Source organism: Solanum lycopersicum, chromosome 7 (assembly GCF_036512215.1).
Source record: "Solanum lycopersicum chromosome 7, SLM_r2.1".
Taxonomy (NCBI): Eukaryota; Viridiplantae; Streptophyta; class Magnoliopsida; order Solanales; family Solanaceae; genus Solanum; species Solanum lycopersicum.
The window spans coordinates 67738464-67758129 of record NC_090806.1 but is presented as its reverse complement, the minus strand read 5'-3'; the positions used below and the strand labels follow the sequence as shown (position 1 = coordinate 67758129).

At 32.1% G+C, this 19666-nt stretch overlaps 3 protein-coding genes across 4 annotated transcripts; 1 reads left to right on the top strand and 2 right to left on the bottom strand.

Annotated features, from left to right (window-relative positions):
• The first annotated feature begins 702 nt into the window (after positions 1-702).
• ABCG19 (ABC transporter G family member 19) lies at positions 703-3053 on the top strand. The gene has a single exon (XM_010326083.4). It carries the CDS (start codon positions 1008-1010, stop codon positions 2871-2873), a length of 1866 nt encoding a protein of 621 aa, XP_010324385.1. The 5' UTR covers positions 703-1007; the 3' UTR covers positions 2874-3053.
• A 315-nt stretch (positions 3054-3368) lies between these two features.
• Positions 3369-7570, bottom strand: LOC101265046 (cold-responsive protein kinase 1-like). Of its 2 annotated transcripts, NM_001366484.1 has the most exons (7): positions 7505-7570; positions 6403-6547; positions 5855-5970; positions 5563-5773; positions 5235-5472; positions 4753-4903; positions 3441-4079 (listed from the first exon to the last, which is right to left on the bottom strand). In NM_001366484.1, exons 2-7 carry the CDS (start codon positions 6473-6475, stop codon positions 3711-3713), a joined length of 1158 nt encoding a protein of 385 aa, NP_001353413.1. In that variant the 5' UTR covers positions 6476-6547; positions 7505-7570; the 3' UTR covers positions 3441-3710. The 2 variants fall into 2 exon arrangements, with proteins under 2 accessions (XP_069155911.1, NP_001353413.1); XM_069299810.1 differs by lacking the exons at positions 6403-6547; positions 7505-7570 and adding an exon at positions 6062-6272 and having other exon boundaries at positions 3369-4079.
• Positions 7571-13195: 5625 nt separating this feature from the next.
• Positions 13196-18042, bottom strand: LOC101265350 (protein DJ-1 homolog B). Its single transcript, XM_004244215.5, has 8 exons — positions 17669-18042; positions 17378-17578; positions 16469-16618; positions 16184-16366; positions 14868-14948; positions 14169-14369; positions 13952-14092; positions 13196-13640 (listed from the first exon to the last, which is right to left on the bottom strand). Exons 1-8 carry the CDS (start codon positions 17837-17839, stop codon positions 13443-13445), a joined length of 1326 nt encoding a protein of 441 aa, XP_004244263.1. The 5' UTR covers positions 17840-18042; the 3' UTR covers positions 13196-13442.
• Between the last annotated feature and the right edge of the window lie 1624 nt (positions 18043-19666).

The following is a 19666-nucleotide window of genomic DNA, read 5'->3' as shown; positions in this document are numbered from 1 at the left end:
TGAAAATATGTATTAATTATCTATAATTTCGTTTTAAGAATATACTAACTACTTGAGTCATGTATTAATCACGTTATGTGCATATAAGTTTTTATTTTAATCTTGATACACAATGAATGTCGCTCGAACTTTTTAAAATTATAGGAACCGATACATATTTTGATTAACTTTTTAAAACTATAGGAACCGATACATATTTTGATTAATGATCCGCATTAGCGAAGAGTCTGAACAATATAGCTCATTGCATAATACAATTTCCTTACTAGGGAGCAGATATTTTGATTTAATAATTAAATGGATTCAAGTGTCAAAAAGAACATTCAAAAGGAAGAAAAAAATAGTATTCCCATTCGCCCCATTTTATAAGACACTTTTTTTTAATTCATCTAAAAAAGAATATCATCTTACTATAATTAAAAATAATTTAACTTTAAAATTCTCTTTTTATCTTAGTGAAATGATTTACGATTATCACAAATTTCAAAAGAAACTATTTGAGATGCACGAAAACTCACCTGGACCTGGACACCATGATCATTAAAAAAGTCTTTTTTTTTCTTCTTACACACTGTATGAAGTTAAACGATGTCACGTAAAATGAGACGAACGAGTAGAATAGAGACGAGTAGAAAGAATAGAGGTGGCAGGTAGAGAAGAAAGAAGACTAGTTATGCTATCAAGAAAAGAGGCTGCATGGTCAACAATACAGTTTACCTGCAAGACTAATCACAAAGAAGAAACCTCTTTTTTCTCCTTTATGCTTCAAACACATTAGCTTCAAATTCACCAAAAAAAAAATTATTTCTAATAATCAACAACAACAACAAACAAGTTTTTGGGAAAGCCAAGAAGTTCAAGAAAGCTCCTTTTTAACACTTGAACAATTTTATTTTCTTCCCATACAAATATTACACAAAGGGACTATTATGGTTGGTGTGTTAGCTCATCTTCTCACCTCCCTCTCTAGATATTGATTCTCTACCCTCTTTTCATCTCATTCTACTATGGAACTTCCGGTCTCGACACCGGATTCTGGTGGCAAGAAGAAAGGTTCTTATACTATAGAAACAAGAAATCTTTCCTACGCACTACCTACTAGTTTATATGATGAGGTAAGTGGGATTTTTTGCTGCAAGAATCCTAAGAGGCCTCAGAAGTTCATCATAAAGGATGTAAATTGTGAAGCAAGGCCAGGAGAGATTACAGCTATTGCAGGTCCTAGTGGGGCTGGAAAAACAACACTACTAGAGATTCTTGCAGGGAAAATATCACCAACAAAAGTTACTGGAGAGGTACTAGTTAATGGTCATCCTGTGAATGCCAAGTGTTTTCGGAGATTATCGGGTTATGTGACACAAGAAGATGCCCTGTTTCCTCTGCTCACAGTTGAAGAAACACTCATGTATAGTGCTCTTCTGAGGCTACAAGGTGGAAAAAAAGAGGCTGCAAATAGAGTTGGAGTGTTGATCAAGGAGCTTGGTTTGGAACAGGTTGCTGGTGCAAGAGTTGGGCGAGGAGCAAACAGGGGAATTTCGGGTGGTGAAAGGCGAAGGGTGTCGATTGGAGTTGAGTTAGTACATGATCCTGCTGTCATTCTCATTGATGAGCCAACTTCTGGGCTGGATTCAGCATCAGCACTTCATGTTATATCACTTCTTCAAGTGATGGTAGCTCATCAAGGCAAGACAATTGTCTTGACTATCCATCAACCTGGTTTTCGGATTCTTGAACTGTTTGATCGACTTGTTTTGCTCTCGAATGGGGGTGTACTTCACAATGGCTCCTTGGAGCATCTCGAAGAGAGGATCAAGTTTTCCGGTCTCCAGATTCCACCCCACATCAATGTGCTTGAATTTGCCATTGATGTCACAGGCAGCATTGTCATTCAAACTTCAGAAACTCCCAATGTCCATTTTCATATCAAGGATCAGGGCGAAAAGAAGGAAAGTCTAAGGAAAGATGATGAGGGATTTACAGTTTCCAACCACAATGATATGGTAGATAAGTGTCCTTCCTACGCAAATTCCTACGTTGAGGAGATTTCAATACTAGGAGGAAGATTTTGCAAGAACATATTCAGAACCAAGCAACTCTTTGCAACCAGAATAATACAAGCATTGGTAGCAGGCTTTATACTGGGATCAATATTTATGAATGCTGATAACAATCTAGGGCAGGTTGCTTTACAAACAAGACTAGGATTCTTCGCGTTCAGTCTAACATTCTTGCTGTCCACCATGACAGAAGGTTTACCAATTTTCTTACAAGAGAGAACAATCTTTATGAGGGAGACTTCAAGAGGAGCATACAGAGTATCCTCTTATGTTGTGGCAAACACAATCGTCTTTCTTCCATTCCTCTTAATGGTTGGGCTTCTCTACACTGTCCCGGTTTACTGGCTCGTTGGTCTAAGGGGAAGCATGGATGGGTTCCTCTACTTTGCTATGGTGGTCTGGATAGTTCTCTTAATGTCAAATTCTTTCACTGCGTGTTTCAGCGCACTTGTCCCAACCTTCATCATGGGAACATCTATTATAGCTGGCTTGATGGGGTCTTTCTTCCTGTTCTCAGGCTATTTCCTTTCAAAAGAGAAGATACCTAGTTACTGGATCTTCATGCACTACCTAAGTCTGTTTAAGTACCCGTTCGAGTGCTTCTTGATAAATGAGTATGGAGGCAAGGGAGGGAAAAGATGTTTAGAAAGTGAAAGAGGAGAGTGCAAATTGTTCGCGATTGACTTCTTGAAACAGCAAGACCTCAAAGAATCACTGAAATGGACCAACTTAGCAGTGATGCTGAGTTTCATCTTGGGTTACAGAGTTCTCTGTTATCTAATTTTGTGGTGCAGATGTTACAGAACCAGAAATTAGGCTTTTCATTCTTTTGTATTTCTACAGTTTTCATTTGTTTCTTTTTCTGATAATTAAATTGATTGGGCAAGTACATGTAGTTTACACTGAAGAAGATGCATTAGTCATTGAGGTGAATATTCATTTTTCATGTTCAGAGTTCAAATGAAATAAAAATTTCCTACTGTTATAATTCTGTAAGGATTAGGTCCTACAAACTTTGTTTTACAGGAGAAAACCAACAGCAAAAGGAGACTCATTTCTTTGTCATTCACTATCAATGTCATCTATGTCTTTCAGGCTATGATGCTAAGACTCTTCAAAATTATTGTCGGATCCTCCAAAATAGTGCAGTCCAACACAGGTGCAGCATCACTTTTGAAGAATCCGAGCAACATAGCCTTCAGGCACAGGTAGAGTTTAGTGTGTACTGCTGGTGACCATGTGAATAGTATTGTAAGATAAATAAGTGATGCTGGTGACCAAGTGAATAGCATGGCAAAATAATAAATGATGTGCAAGGAGAAATTGCTCAAGGCATTTGTATTGAACTTATAGACTAATACTGGAAGTTTCATGGAAGCTTTATGCTTACAAGTTACAAATGATTGCATTTCCAAAAAAAAACTCTCATGGTACAATTGCGACATTTACTTAAATAGAAAGAAAAAGGAAATAGTCTCAATGAATACCTAATCTAATTATACGTATTCCAGGTCATATGTACATCTTAAAATATAAATGAAGTGAAAAAGCTCCTAATTCCACACGCTATGGAGCAAAATCCTACAAAGAAATAAATTCAACAGATATAAGGAAGATAGTCGAGGAAATTTGATTTACCATGATGTGTTTGACTCAGCTTTTACGATCATCTATTGTAGTAAAAGTCATTGTTCCATGTGTCGCTGTTGTGTTCGCAGATGAAGAAGAATCAACTTGTTTACCCGAGCCAGCAGATAGCGTGTCTGATGATGTATTTTTCTGATTCCTGAGACTTACTAGATCGGATAACATGCCTGGCTCAGATATCTCTTCATCATTCACTTGCATCTCACCAGTCAGCAATTTCACCACAGTGGACATCGATGGTCGGCTTTTGGGCATGACTTGGGTGCATAAGAGAGACACCTTCAAGAATTTGCAAGCATCAACAACATCGAAGTCATCTCCCAATAATGCATCTACCAATTGAATGAGCTCCCCCTTCTTGAACAGTCTCCATGCCTGCATATCAACTTATCGAATGTAATACAACTTCCTTTATAACTAATTTCTATCTGTATTCCATTTTCAATGGTTGGAAAATGTTGGCTCAAGCAACTGTCAAAATTTCTATTTCCTTTTTGTTCTGTTCTTTGAGCAAGCAATTATGATTTTAACATTATATTAATAAGTCCGCTTGAGAAAAACGATATACAAACAATGGATTAGATGGGTTTAGGACTAATAAGATGCTTCGACTACATTACTTGCCATTTTAGAAGGTTAGGTACAAGGATGTTGTCGGCAGAAGGGCAAACAAGAATGGGCTTCTTTCATTTTGTCTTGTAAGCGAAACTTAATTACTGGCACTACTCAACTATACAAAACGGGTACATTTGCAGGCTAGTTTGTAAACTAGATCACCCAGAGGCACTGGACTGTATTTATCTTAATAAGAAGAATGTCATAACCATGCAAAGAGAGCGTCAGGATAATACACATTTCTATTAACCAAATAATTTAACAGCCCCTGCTGATCTTCCCATCATGTTCTATGAGCAGTCGAGAATCCAATAGCCATGGATCCCTCATATTTATTAATGTATAGAAACAATTATGTTCTTCTTAGATATTTTTGTTCTGCAGGTAGTCGGGATCCAACAGAAACAGAATAATGTTAAAAGCAACTCCATACCCGTTCAAGAAGATATTGTTCCTCAATAGGTAACCGCTTGTTTGTGTTGCATCTTCCACTAACGATTTCCAAAAGGAGAATCCCAAAACTGTATACATCTGCTTTCCGTGTCAACTGCCCTCTCATTGCATATTCAGGGGCCAAATAACCTCTACAATAAATAAGCACGTTAGAATTTATACACAATAAAAAACAAGTAGATAATGATATACTATTTCCAGTTTTAGCTGAACGTAGCATAAGACTATCAATAGCTTTTCTACATTTTCTTTTACAACATTGCTAGATCAGGAAAAATGGGAGCTCTATAAATAGGAACAAGATAATGCCAATGAGTCATCATCTTGTTCTTTGGATATTCTTAGCCAAAACATTCCCAATTGTTTCTGAATGGCTTACACATTTTAATTCATAACCTATAATTCACCTAGAGAAATTTATCTAAGAAGATAAAAGAAAAGCATAAGAATATGTAAACTTACAGTGTTCCTGCCACACGGGTGCTAACATGGGTCAAATCAGCTGGAATAAGCTTAGCAAGACCAAAATCTGAAATTTTTGGGGTAAGGTCTTTGTCGAGAAGTATGTTACTTGCTTTAATGTCTCTATGAACTATATAAGGCTGGACTTCTTCGTGGAGGAATGCAAGTCCTCGTGCAACACCAATGCATATCTTAGTTCGTGTTATCCAGCTAAACTGGAGGCTACTATGTGCACCACCTGTGAGTAAACAAACATCAGCATCCACTGCCACAAGTACAAATCAAAGAATAGTTAAAAAAAAAACAATGACAACAGACTTAAACTCACCAAGCAGAGTTTGGGAAAGACTATTATTTTCCAGGTAGTTATACACCAATATTCTATGATCCCCTTCCGCACAACAACCATACAACTTCACCAGGTTTTCATGTTCTATATTTGAGATCACCTTTATTTCTGTCAAAAACTCCTTTACACCTTGTTTTGATTCAACAGAAAGTACCTTAATAGCAGCCATTTTTCCATCTCTTAGCCTCCCCTAACAACAGAATATAAAGTCAGCTTATTTATTGAATGGAAATGCAAAATCAAAAAACTCTTTTTGTGGAGAATAAAATACCTTGTAGACAGAACCAAACCCTCCTTTCCCTATTTTGTTTACAGGGCAAAAATCTTCGGTTGCAGCACGCAATTCCCGGTAGCTGTACACCCTTGCATTCTCAATGGTTGAAATTTCTGCAACAATTCTAAATATAGTGACAAACCTTAACATGTCTTGATTAATTGCAACAACTTAAATCATTTATATGAAGGTGGTACTCTGCACCTCGATTATTCCACCGAGTACCTGCTACCTCCCACCAACACAGGTACCAGATGACTCTGCCCACCAACGAGGCAGATAAGAAGATGGTGGCACCTAGTGATTTTTGGCCTCAATTGGAATTTAAACATGAGACCTTGTGGTTCTCCTCCACACCACTAGACCACAACAACTTGGATCGCTATGGAGAAATCATGTATGGAAAAGGCAATGTCTGTCCATGCTTAAGAAGAACAAAGAATCCTAATTGTGACAACATGCTCAAGTATGCTATATTATCATAGAAGCTGGCAACAATTTACATAAAGAGAAGTAAAAGTTGAGAAAACGCTGAAAATTTTAACCTTCATCAATTTCTACTACATGGTTGTGACGGGGAGATGCCTTCCCTCCTAAGCAGAGACCAAAACAAGTCATTACACCAGTGTTTTTGTTTCAACAGAAAGAAAAGCAGGTCAACCCACAGAAAAAAGAACTCCCCTGCCAATCCTGTTACATAACAAAACAACATATCAAGAACACTTCATTACCAAAATTTAGTTCCATTAAGCGCTGGTTCAGATATGACACATAACGGTTACCTAAGGCGTTTGGCCATGAAAATTTTTCACTTTGTCCAAAGTTGAACTTCCAGTTTCCAATTTTAAATATCATATTTCACTTTTGAAAACAAAAACTAATTTTTTTTCAAATTTTGCAATGAAACATGGCCAAACGTCCACAAACGCCTCTATACTCCTGAATTCTACCCAAAAAACGCATTGAATAAGAAGTAATACACTTATTTCCTCTATACCAAGCCCCAAAAACATTCTCAAACAAGCATAATTTTGAACCTACTGCTCAGAACCTACATTTCATCACTACTAACAATACATCTAACATTACAACGAAAACAAGGAGAGATAAACCAACATTCCAGACACCCATTTCCAAAACTCAACACGGCATACAAACAAAACAAACAGAAAGCAATTACATCAATAACAATCCAAAGCTTCAAAGAAAAAAGTTCAAAATTTTGTAGTAAAATTGCAGCACTAGTAAAATAAAATATGATTCCCATAAGAGAAATGCCCCTTTTATTAAAACAAACATAAAACCAGATCCATAGCTTGAACAGTTACGAAGCTAGATTTTCGCAGCTAGTTCGAAAAACTTCCAGTTTTACTTTAAAAAAGAGCAAAAATTCAAACTTTTACATCCCAAATAACTGTATGTACTCCAAAACAATCCATTAACTTCTTCTTTTCAGATCCGCCTAAAGAGAAATCACTAACCTGATTGATCAATCAAAAAGCACAAAAAAACTCCAAAAATGCTGAAATTTAGCTCGTTTTGAAGGTAAAAAACAGGTAAACTAAGCTCAATTAAAGTAGAGAAATTGCAGGGAAGAGAAGAAAGTTGAAATTGAAGAGAAAAAGACACAAAATTGAATTTACTTACTTGTTGAAGCAGGCAGCAGAAGAAAATGGAAGAGATGACTTTGGGAGAGATGAGTTTGGTTGCTTTATTTAAACTATATATTAAGAGAGCTTGGTTTAAGTATAAAGTTATATTGAGATTAATTATGTCGGAATTAGTTATAATAAATTATATTTCACGTGAAATAAAAATAAGGAAAAAAAGATAAATATGTTTTAGAATTATCGTAAAGGATATGTAGATGTTCTTCGTCATACTTTTATGAATTGGTGTTCTTACTGTTCATAAACTAGAACATATATGTTATTCACTCAAACGGAAGATAAAATAAAGATATGTGACGCAATTTTATCCGTCAATAAATATCAGACCAGTTGATAAGATTATGACACGTGTATGTCCGTTAGTATAAAGGTCATATATGCTCTAATTTTTGGACGACATGAACAACAATGTACCAAAAATATGACGGATAATAGTTCGAGAGTATATCTGTCCTTTTTTCCTAAAAATAATATCATAATCACAATCAAACTTTAATAAACTTGTTCTAAAATTAGAATCAAAATTTATTATTTCTTATCTAAGATTTTTTGAAAATAAAGTTATATCAAGATTATGATTTTGAAAATCTAAAATTTATATTTTATTTAATTAGAGGCTAAAGGTGTAATTTATTACAAACTAAATTTATAATATCTTCAACTAAATTTTTTTTTTTAAAAAAAAAAACTTAAAGAGTTGCAGGCCATTGTTGTAATGTTAGCACGTCATTAGCAAGATCTTAGAAATATCCCTTCCTAATTAAAATAAAATAAATAAAATTTCAATTGTGTCTTTTATTTTTTACGTGGAAAATATGGACAAATGTAAACATCAGTAAAGTCAAAATAATATATTAAATTCAAAAGTAATACATTTTTAATATAAACGTAATATATATATTAGCAGCCACTACTGATTGATTAAAATTTAAAATCGGTGCAATGGACTATATTGACTATTCGAATCACTTATAAAAGTAAATATTTTATTAGCTGACGAAAGATTTTTATTCAGATGAAAATATATTTATTTAAAAAAATGTGATTAAAAATTAAGTAATAATTTATTAAATATTTTTTTAACTATTTATATGAAATAGCGATAAGTCTACGTAGACTTTACACTCTTTCTGTTATTATAATCAAAATCAAGTGTAATTTATTAAAATGGAGAAAGAACAAATGAATCAACTTTTTGATTTTTTAAAATTTTATTTTACTACTTTATCATAAAAGCATAAATTCAAAAATTATAAATTGATGAGTATGACTAAATACAATCTCATATTTATCACACGTTTTTTATTTTTCAAATTAAAAAAAATTCAAACTCTATTTTAATTTTTTTCATTTAGATTTGAAAAGTCAGTTTAGACATTGTTTGTTTATAAAAAAAAAAACTCTACTTTTCACGAATTTGACTAGTGAAAATATTTAAATTTTTAATTTTCTATGAAAAATCATTGAATTTTCTTGAACTTTTTAAGTCTACCACCTAATTTATTCTTCTTTTTCAACTAATCCTATCAACAATTAATTTAGTAATATTATTATCATTTATCCACTTGCCCCAATATAAACTTTTATAATATAATAAAAGAAAAAAATATATAGATGAAAAAGATAAGGTTTGGCTTCACCAATCATTATAATGACAAAATTCTATATCGATATTTTATCGATTATTTTTTTTTCTCTGTGGAATTAAGATGACGAAAAATTTACGCCTCTTATATAATATTATAAATTTATAATAATAATATTATTAAAATCTACGGAATAATGTCAAAGTCAAAAAGATAATAATAACAAAAACAAGAAAAAACATCCCTATAATACAAGATTATATATAAATTGACAGTTATCGTATAAAAACATTTTTGATTAAATATTGATTCAATTAATACATTTAAAATAGTTTTGAAAAGGAAATATGAAATAAAAGTAACAATAATGTGAAGTGCTATGACTTATGAGAAACGATACATAACGGAAAGAACTTTATAAATAATAAATTAATGTGATAACTAAAATACAATAAAAATAATTAATTGAAAAACAAAAAACTATGATGAAATAGTGCTAAATTAATGTTAGACCAAATACATAAATAAATTTCTAAATTAATTTTTTTTCCTCTGTGTTATTTCCGTATTGAATTATTAAATCACCCATAATTTGTTCTTTTTAAACACTGTTGAACCTGATTTTATGAGGGGTATTGATAGAAGCTACATATGTTGGTCCAGAACCCGTTAGTCCAATTGATAGTGAAACTTTCGAGAATAATTGTGTTTTACTTCAAATCACTTGAACACATTAGAAAACAAATGAGACTAACACACATTGTCTTTATTCCATCAATTAAAATCATTACAATGCGAATAAAATTGAAGGCATTTATAATAGAAAAATCGATCAAAATCAGTCAACATTCTTTAAAAGGAACAAATTATGGATGAATTAATGATTCAATAAGAAAATAACGTAGTTAAGATACCTCAAGGGAAACCCCTAATAAATTTTGAGATATCTACTTATGAATTTGACCTCAACGTTAAATCAGGAAGATACTAATCATAATTTATTTTTTTTTCAAAAAAAAACATATAATGACATCTTCTCTCCAATGATTAAGAAGAAGAAAAATACATTAAAAGTACTAATTAAGTACTGAGATTGTGCTTTAGTGCCACACGGTTGCCACTTTCCTCTACTTTTACATGCTCATAAGTAGATATTGAATTTTAGTATTTTAAAATTATTAATTATCATTTTTTATAATATAATTCCTATTTTTTAATTTGTCTCTCTTATTCCGATTTGATTCGTCATATAAAATAACAATTTTTGAATTTTATAGTATTAAAATTAAATTTTTTTACTTTCGTTAAAGGAAAAGAATATATATATGAATTATTTGTATAAGAATGGAGGTATATATGAGTCATTTTTATAACAGTTCTAAATAACAAAATTAAGGACTAAGGAGTATTTCAGATAATTTATTCTTTTTTAAATACGTCGTGTGAAAAACTACTTATCATGTTAAAATAAAAAAATTTAAAAAAGAAATGTATATTTTTTTTTCATATTCTGCAAATTTAAAATGAGAAAGGCATTTTCCCAGTCCTTGAAGAATAATTCAAAGATTAAAGTAAGGTTGAGTGAGTCATAAGTGAAAGCTTTAATAAATACACACACTGAAAATAATATGTTTTCTAAAGTATTTTTCCAATCAAATGTTGACTTTATCAACTTTTATTATTCCTTTCGTTTATACAGTTATATATTACTGTTTTTTTTTTACATATTTTTTAAGAAAATCATAAATCATAAATATTTTGAACTATTTTTTTATCTCTCTCTTTGAAAAATTATAATAATTTATTTAAGAAGAAACTAAGTTAATTTTACTTTAAGGACTTTTATTTGTAGTAATATTGATAATTAATATGGGACGGATAACTTACAAATTACAAGTAGTTGAATAAATAAATTGGGTTCTATAATTCAATATGACACACACAAATATAAAGTCAACTCAATTAAATTTGATATTGTACAAGAAAAGATTGAATTATTCCATAAACTCAAATCAAATTACAAGAATTCTCAATCAATCTAGCTATTAAAGACTTCTTGAGAAACAACAACAATAATAATCTTTTGTATCTTTTATTAAAAGTTTTAGATGAATATCGTCATATTTGATATTTTTCATTCATGAAACAACAATGATAATTATCTTTTGTATTTCTAATTAAAAGTTTCAGATGAATATAATCACATTTGATATTTTTATTCATGAGATAAAAAAATTTAAACGCGAATTTAAATTAAAGAAAAGAAAGTAGAGGAGAGAGGAAGAGTACACAAGCCTGGTATGCAAATCGAAATTCTAAGTTATCTTCTAATTAATGGAAATTATAATTAGCACATGGGATATTAAGAGCATAAGTATTTAGCTCCTTTCTTCGATATATATAATTTTATATCATAAGTGGTCATAAATATATTATAACAAAACTTTATAAGAAAATATTCTATGAACTTTATGACGATCAAATTATTTTTTTACTTATAGAATTTCAACTTCTTTAGCAAATAAAGTTGATTCGAAACATTATATTATGCTCATGTTCAATAAAGTTTTATTCACCCGATATAATTGAAATTGAACATGAGCATGCTTAAACCTTTTTGACACAATTGCCTAGTAAGCATTTCACTATTTTATTCGCCTAACAAATTTTATTTTTCTTTTTTGGTTAATTAAGGATACTATTAAAGGTGAATTTAGAATTTAAAAACAATAGATAAAATTCGAACGTAGTCTCCTAACCTCAGATGTGTGCAACATTTAAATCAATACACCTAAATAGTTTTAGTGTCTTTATATGTCTAAAAAAATATATGTCTGTTAAGATTGTAATTCAGTAGTTGAAGAACTCCATTAATGGAGCTTGTGTTTATGATTGAAGACAATGGAGTGACATGAAGAAGATACACGTGATTATAATTTGGGAAAAGAAAAACTGCCTTCTATTCCTCCTCCTTTCTGTATTTATACATGTGTATGAAAATAAAAAAATATCTACACCATGTGACAGCTAACCATCTAACTAAATTTTGTAACAAACTTTCTACAACTGCAACTCTAACTAATTTACATACATCAAAATAATTAGTTAGCACCTAATTAATCTCAACAATGTCTATCTCAAGACACACACACACATATATATATATATAATTTTTCAAAGTTAATGGATGTATGTGCACACATGGGTCCGCCTCTGACTCCAAGTGGAAAGATAGAGTCATTACAAAATAGTTTCTCCTTTCTATTCATGTTACTTGACTTGTACATCAAAAATAGATACATTTCATTTTACTTATCCATTTTAGCAAATCAAGAGGGTTATATTGTTTTAAAAGGGTGCTTCGTACTCTACTCTTCTTACTAAATAACCAAATAAAATACTAATAATCAAATTTAAAATTCTAAAAGGTCATAAATAAAATTAACACAAGTCAAGTAATATAAAACTTTGGAAATAGTTGACTACAATTGGGGCCAATTTGGAGTCAATAACAGTGAGTTTAGGTACCACACTAAAGGTAGTACCATGAAACAACAAATAAATTCATAAATTGGAACAATTGTTGAATTCATTGAAGACTTTATATAGAATAAAATCAGGTCTTTTCCAACACTTAAAAAAGATGGTAATTATATAGAATAAAATAAGTTTTTTCCAACACTTAAAAAAGATGTTAAGACAAGGCATATCTTTTTATAAATAAAAAGAATCAATACCTTTTTTTTTGTCAACAAAAATTAAAAGCAACTGATGGAGAAGGCCCATCACCAGAAGTGTAATCCCCATCACAAAGCTTTTCTGATAAAAGTGCAGTTCAAATTTCCACAGAAGAAGTCAACCATGCGTGTTATTAGCATTTACAACAAGTTTATTACACCTAATTGTATATGTAATTAAATGATGCACATTTTTTTCAAGCCACAAGCCAATAATCCACACACAAATCATACAATTCAGTGGCATGATGCTGTTGATGGAACTGTTCTTTAAAAATAAAAAAAATTAAATGATACTGCACATTGATTGTATTCTTCCCAAGTAAAAGGCGAAATAAGAGAAACTTATAAGGTAACGAAGCAATCACCCAAATTGATTGTTACACAAAACTTGAGACTTTTTTGTCATTACCTGAAGATAATTTGTATTTAAACTACCACCACAATACAACATGATAACTAACAACCACCGAAACAAAGCTGTAAGTGCAGAGTGATATAGCAAAGTTTATTATACTACAAGTTTACACCATCATATAGCAAAGTGTATATGATGCTAAAGACGGATCATAGCGGCAAAAAAGTTAAATACTTAGAAAATCATCTCCTTTGCTAGCTCTAATGTTTCCTTGTGCCCAATAAACTTATCTGCAATGGCCAGTGCGAACTCCATGGTAGTTCCTGGTCCTCTGCTGGTAACGAGATTTCCATCTACCACCACCCTGTTTTCTGCTTCACTTGGATCGGAAAGTTTGTTGCACAAGGCTGGAAAGGCAGTAGCCTTTTTACCCTGGATAGAAGACCAGAAATAAAGCAGTCAAATGCATAAATAGTGTAATGCAAAGCATGCTATGCTGCAAGACTTGGAACAACAGGCCCCTTGTATATTTAATAATATAATACTGTTGCTTTTTTGAACCTATTTAGATGAACCAATATAGCCTAGCTCATCAAGGTTAAGGCCAATCAAGACCTTTAAGTCGTGGCTTTTTTTATCCTGATAAACCAAGGTAATGTACAAATTACAGTACTTGAGGTAATATTCACTTGCTTTAAAATAGTTTTACTTTCAAAATCGAAGAGCATGAGTATGTCTCTTACCTGGAGAAGCCCATGGGGCTCTAGGACTAGAGCTGGAGATGCACACATTGCTCCATATGGTTTGCTTGATTCCCTCTGCTTCTTCAGCATGTCAACCAACTTTTCTGATTTGGCAAATGTTTCGGCACCACCAAGACCGCCCTGCATATTCATATATTACAGTAAGACAAGAACTTCAAGAAGCTTTAGAAGCAGATTTTCAGAGGATTGCACTCACTGGTAGGACAATGAGATCGTAAGACTGTTTAGCAGCTTCATCAAGGAGCACATCTGCAACTAGTTTAACTTTTCTGGAAGCAACAATCTCCAATTTATCTTCCATAGATGCCACAACTACTTGAGCGTTTGCTCGCCGAAGTACATCAATAATAATAGTAGCTTCCATTTCCTCAGAACCATTTGCAATAGGTACAAGAATCTGTCAAACAAAATATTAAGAACTTAATATCTTTTTGACAAGTTATGAACTGGCATATTAACATGGTGGTGATTCAGCTCCAAAACTCGAAAGAACATTTCATAACATACTATAAGTACAATATATTGCTGTTACTTCATAAGCTAAACATTCTGCCTAGACATGGACACTGCTATTACTTCCAAAGGTAAACAATGATGGTTTGCACAAAAGTTTGCTAACTACTCTGGGGACGTGGTTATACATGGATGTGCATAGAATACCTCATCTTTTGCTTTTATGACTCACGAAGTTCTCCTACAACATTTTACAGCTCAACAATGTATGTATCAACATACACATACTTAAAAAAATGTATCAACATACACATGAGAGTAGAAGATCTTAATATATGCAAAATCCACGTGGATCACTTGCAGAGAAATGATTAACATATTGAGTACATAAATGGTTGCGTAGAGAAACTGACAGAGCTGCAACCCTCAGCCACAATCTTACCCGTGGCTTACTCGTGAGGGTCCAATTTACTGAATTAAGCTCCGCAAATGCAAATTCTTCACTGTGATTTGGGCGCATCACCTGAATAAGAATAATCCCAAAATTTCAGAAATAAATGGCAAAGCAAAATCATATGACAATTTCAACAACACATCCAGTAAATCCGAAAAGAAGTGATGAACTATCATGTTTTGTTGGACATATTTGACGAAGAAGACAAGAAGGAAATATTTCAGGTTACATTACACGGGAAACCCATCTCTTTTAATTGTTACATGTATAAAATGAAGTTTGAGTTTGACAACTCAGCTTTATTCTTAGATTTAGTATTTTTGCATTATTTAAGCATCCTCATTTATAGTATCATCACCGAGTGTATTATAAACTCTATGATGATCATAGAATATCTAGTTTTCTCTAGCTCTTTTTTTTTCATGCTTGTTAATTAATAGAGGTTCGTTACTAAGATTAGTAAGGTAAGGTCTAGCCCCCCTTGCTTGTACATTTCTCTTTGAGATCTTTTTTCTCTTTATTAATAAAACTAGCCCTAGGCACATTGCCTAGCCGATTTGCTTAAAAAAAAACGGCACCGAGCAAATACCAGACCACCAGAACTGCAAAATGAAAACATCTGCAGGTCTCCGATACCCAAGTTAAAATGATTAAGAAAAAGCTTTGACAGAATATGGACTATGAACAAATAAGATTCAATACCAGAAGAAGAACTAGCTAAGAACTGATTTCCACAACTGTACACATAAAAATAATCATCAGGACAAGATAATTCAGTGCACCAACTTGATGTATGATGAGAAAAGCTACGAGGCCACAATGTTGCATTCTGTATTTTGATCTTGAATAGAAGTCAACAAAGGTGAGACCGGGCTCTGAGTTTCAACACTATTTGTCATAACCACTCGACTCTCCTCCAAAAGATCAGATTCTAAGAAGAAGAGATAGCGATTTTGCTACCCCAAACTTCGGCCAATTATGCACCAGTTGAACATACGCAGTTCCTCCAGCTACTTGTTCACATAACTATGACATAGAAAAGAAACAACATTCTTTTCTTTTGCAGCATAGTAGGATACATTTTAACATTTCAGTTAGTTTATCTCCTCCAAAAATAGAATCATACATAGAAGAGACAGGAATATACTTTCTTGTTTCAGCCCATATATGTTAACATAAGACACAGATGCAAATTCAAGTCTTAAATATCCCAAATTTTAGGTCTACAACACCAAGTCCCACATCATGCCGATACATAGCTTCCACTTTTATGATAAAACGAAGAGATGATATTGGAAATATACCAGTGGGCCAGAAACTTCATTAGCCTTCTCTTTTCCATACAACTCCTCAACCAACGCAACAGCATACTCGATGGATGTTGCCGGTCCACGACTTGTCACAACTTTTGCATCCTTTTGGACTCTTGACTCAACAGCAATGGCATGAGATGACAGTTCCTCCATATACGATGGATAACACGTTGCCTATCAAAGAACAATCGAAAAACACAATTCTAACTTTCAGTCCCTTCAAAAGAAAAAGAACATACTTGAATTTTAAGCAGGGAAAGAAATGAATGAGCTCACTTTCAGCCCCTTCAAAAGCCCCCATGATCCAAGTGCTATCGCAGGAGCAGCACATATTGCAGCATATAGCTTTCCATTTTCAGCTTGCTTTTTTACAATACTTTCCAAAATTTTGCAGTTCCCAAGGTTGGCTGCACCTGGTACCCCTCCCTGAAGAATGGTGAAAACATTATCCAAAAAAAGAATCATAACTACAGAAGCTATCGTCATGTGTCCCTGAATGAGACTTGACCAGTATCGAGAAACATTTAAGTATCATTCATCGTGTTGGCACAGGAAAAGGAACAGGACATGTAAGACGAGATCCTTCTTGCAATATTCATCATTTCCATTTACTAAACAATAAAACTGTAAAGGATTTACTTGCTTTTCCATTACAAAGGTCTGGAATATCGACAAGAATTGCGTAGACATCCTCTTTAGCCTCTTATGCCCCCCAGCCTTAAGCACTTTGCTTCTTTTAGAATGTCTCTTTTGACCTCATCGAAAGTAACAAAGATAAAGTAATGCAAAACTGTCAACTCTTTAATTGCATTAACATTTTTCATCGGACACACACACAACTATGGACATGATTAAATAATCATCATAGCATCTGCACTCTTACACGACTGATCGTAATAATCTTACAAAAACTAAATCATATAATAATGAACATACACTTTTATAATTCATGAGTAGTTTATCCAGAATCCGTACTTCAAGTCTTCCACCAAAATATCAGGTAAATAAATCAACAGACAAGTAATACGAGCAGGCTCAAACTAATGCCACATAAAACTGAAAGGATAGACCTCAAATTATGCATGTTTTAGCTATTCCAAACTCTACACCAGGAACTAAGCAAATAATTTAGAACAGATTAACCTCAATGTTCAATTCAGCAAAGCCTAATAACAATAAACATACCGGAAGCGAAATAAGGTCAAACTCAGTATCTACACAATCCGTAATTAGAACATCAGCAACGATCTTAATTCCATACATCACTTCAATCTGAAGCTGATTCCCAACGGAAGCAACAATAACCTCCGCACCAGCTCTCCGCAGTATATCTATCGGCACTATAGCCTCAATCGGCTCTGTTCCATTCGCAATCGGAACCAATACCTATATAACAAACAAATGTATACAAATCTACAGTTAATGATCAAATTCTGAATCCGTCTACAATAGAGAAAAAGTATAGATAATACGAACCTTCTTAGTAGCGGAAGCCATGGCTGAAACTGAAATTGAAGTTCCTCGAGAGAATTTTCTAGAGTTGGGATGAGTGGAGAGAGTGAAAAATGATTGAATTTTGGGGGTTTCGTTGAGTTTTACAAAGGCAGGGAAAGGAGTAGTGAGGTGTCGCAAAATTGGTGCTGCCATTTTTATAATAAGTTTGAGCTAAAAAGAAGGATAGAAATGGCTAATAAAAATTGGTCATGTGTTCCATGGATGCATTTTGTGGGTATAGTTTGTGAAATATCATTTCATAGTGTTATACATTGTGTGGGTGGTTGTTACATATGGAAATATGTTATTTTGTATGGACACGTAGGGTTGTGTATCAGCTGGTTTGGTTTAATTTTGAAATGTAATTCACAAATTTCATTTTACTTAGAAGTAAATACAATTAAAAGTTTGAGATAACCATTAAAAAATAAAAGTATAAAACTGAACTAAAATTTAAGAACTATATACAAAAATGATATATATATATATTTGATTCACTATTATGTTATTGATTAAACCATTAAAAAAAAAGTCAAGCCGTTAAGAATTAATAACAAAGTTGTTACATTGTCAATAATGGTGGAGCCGGAATTTCAAGTAAAAAGTGTCAAAATATAAAGAAGTTAAATTGTGTATAAGTCGAGGAGTGTCAATATATAATATGTTACATAAAATATATTTTTTTATCTAGATATATAGTATATTTAGCAACGACATCTCTCAATTGTATGTGGCTCCACCACTAGTTATCAAAACTAATAATCGATTAGTCACAAAATCAATACTTTTTTTTTTGAATTATCAAATTCGATTTAATTTTGACCAATTCTATTGACCTGAGTTATGGTACAGCAGTCAAACTACTTCATCTTTAATTATAATTCATTTAAGGGGCCGTTTGGATGGGCTTAATAAAAGCGGTTTTAAAAAAATACTTTTGAAAGTGCTGAAACTTATTTTTAAAATAAGCAGTTATGCATTTGGATAATAGTGCTGAAGTTAAAAAAAAAAGTTGTTGATGTGTTTGGCAAATAAGTGCTGATAAACAACTTTTTAAAAAATGTCTGAATTACCCTTAAAAGTTGTTAACATAATAAAAGTTAACTAATTATATTTTTCAGTCATAAATAATTATATTTTGCTATCATTCACATATTTCTTTCTCATCAAAAATTATTTATAAGAGGAATATAAACTTATTATAGATTTTAAAGATATATAATTTGAATAGATCAAAGAACGATTTAAGATTTTATTTTAGTTTCATCGATAGGTAATAATAATAGTCTATCATTCACATATTTCTTTATTATCACAAATTATTTATAAGAGGAATATAAATTTTTATTTAAGTTATATGTGCAACTTATTTTACATTTAATAATATATAATTTGAATAGATCACTTGAAAGATGTAAGATTTATTTTATTTTCATTCATTAGTAATAGTAATTGTCTATCATCCACACGTGAAAAGGAAAAAATAGAAGAAAGAGATGTTAGGGTTATGTGGGTAATTTGGAGATTGTATAAAAATATTAAGGGTAAAAAGGTAGAAATGTGGTCAACTTAAAACAGCTTATAAGCTGGAAAAAAAAAAGCACCCCTACCCCAGCTTTTAACTTTTGGCTTAAAATAAATTATTTTGAGGATTGCCAAACAGCTAAATAAGTTAAAAATCAGCTTTTAAGTCAGTTTGACCAGCTTTTAAGCTGAGCCAAACAGGCTCTAAATCTTTAGTATATAAAAGTGATTCAAAAGTTAAAAAGTCTAGACATAATATTTGTTTTCTTAAATAATATTTTTTTATATTAAAAATATTAAATATACATAAAATAAATCAAGAATTCAAAAATTATCTATCTTTTTCTTAATTCAAAATTCACAAACTTGAAAATTTAGCTATATAAAATCTATCATTACATAGGAATGAGAAACACCATCAAGAACGTACATATTTACAATATATATTGGATTGAG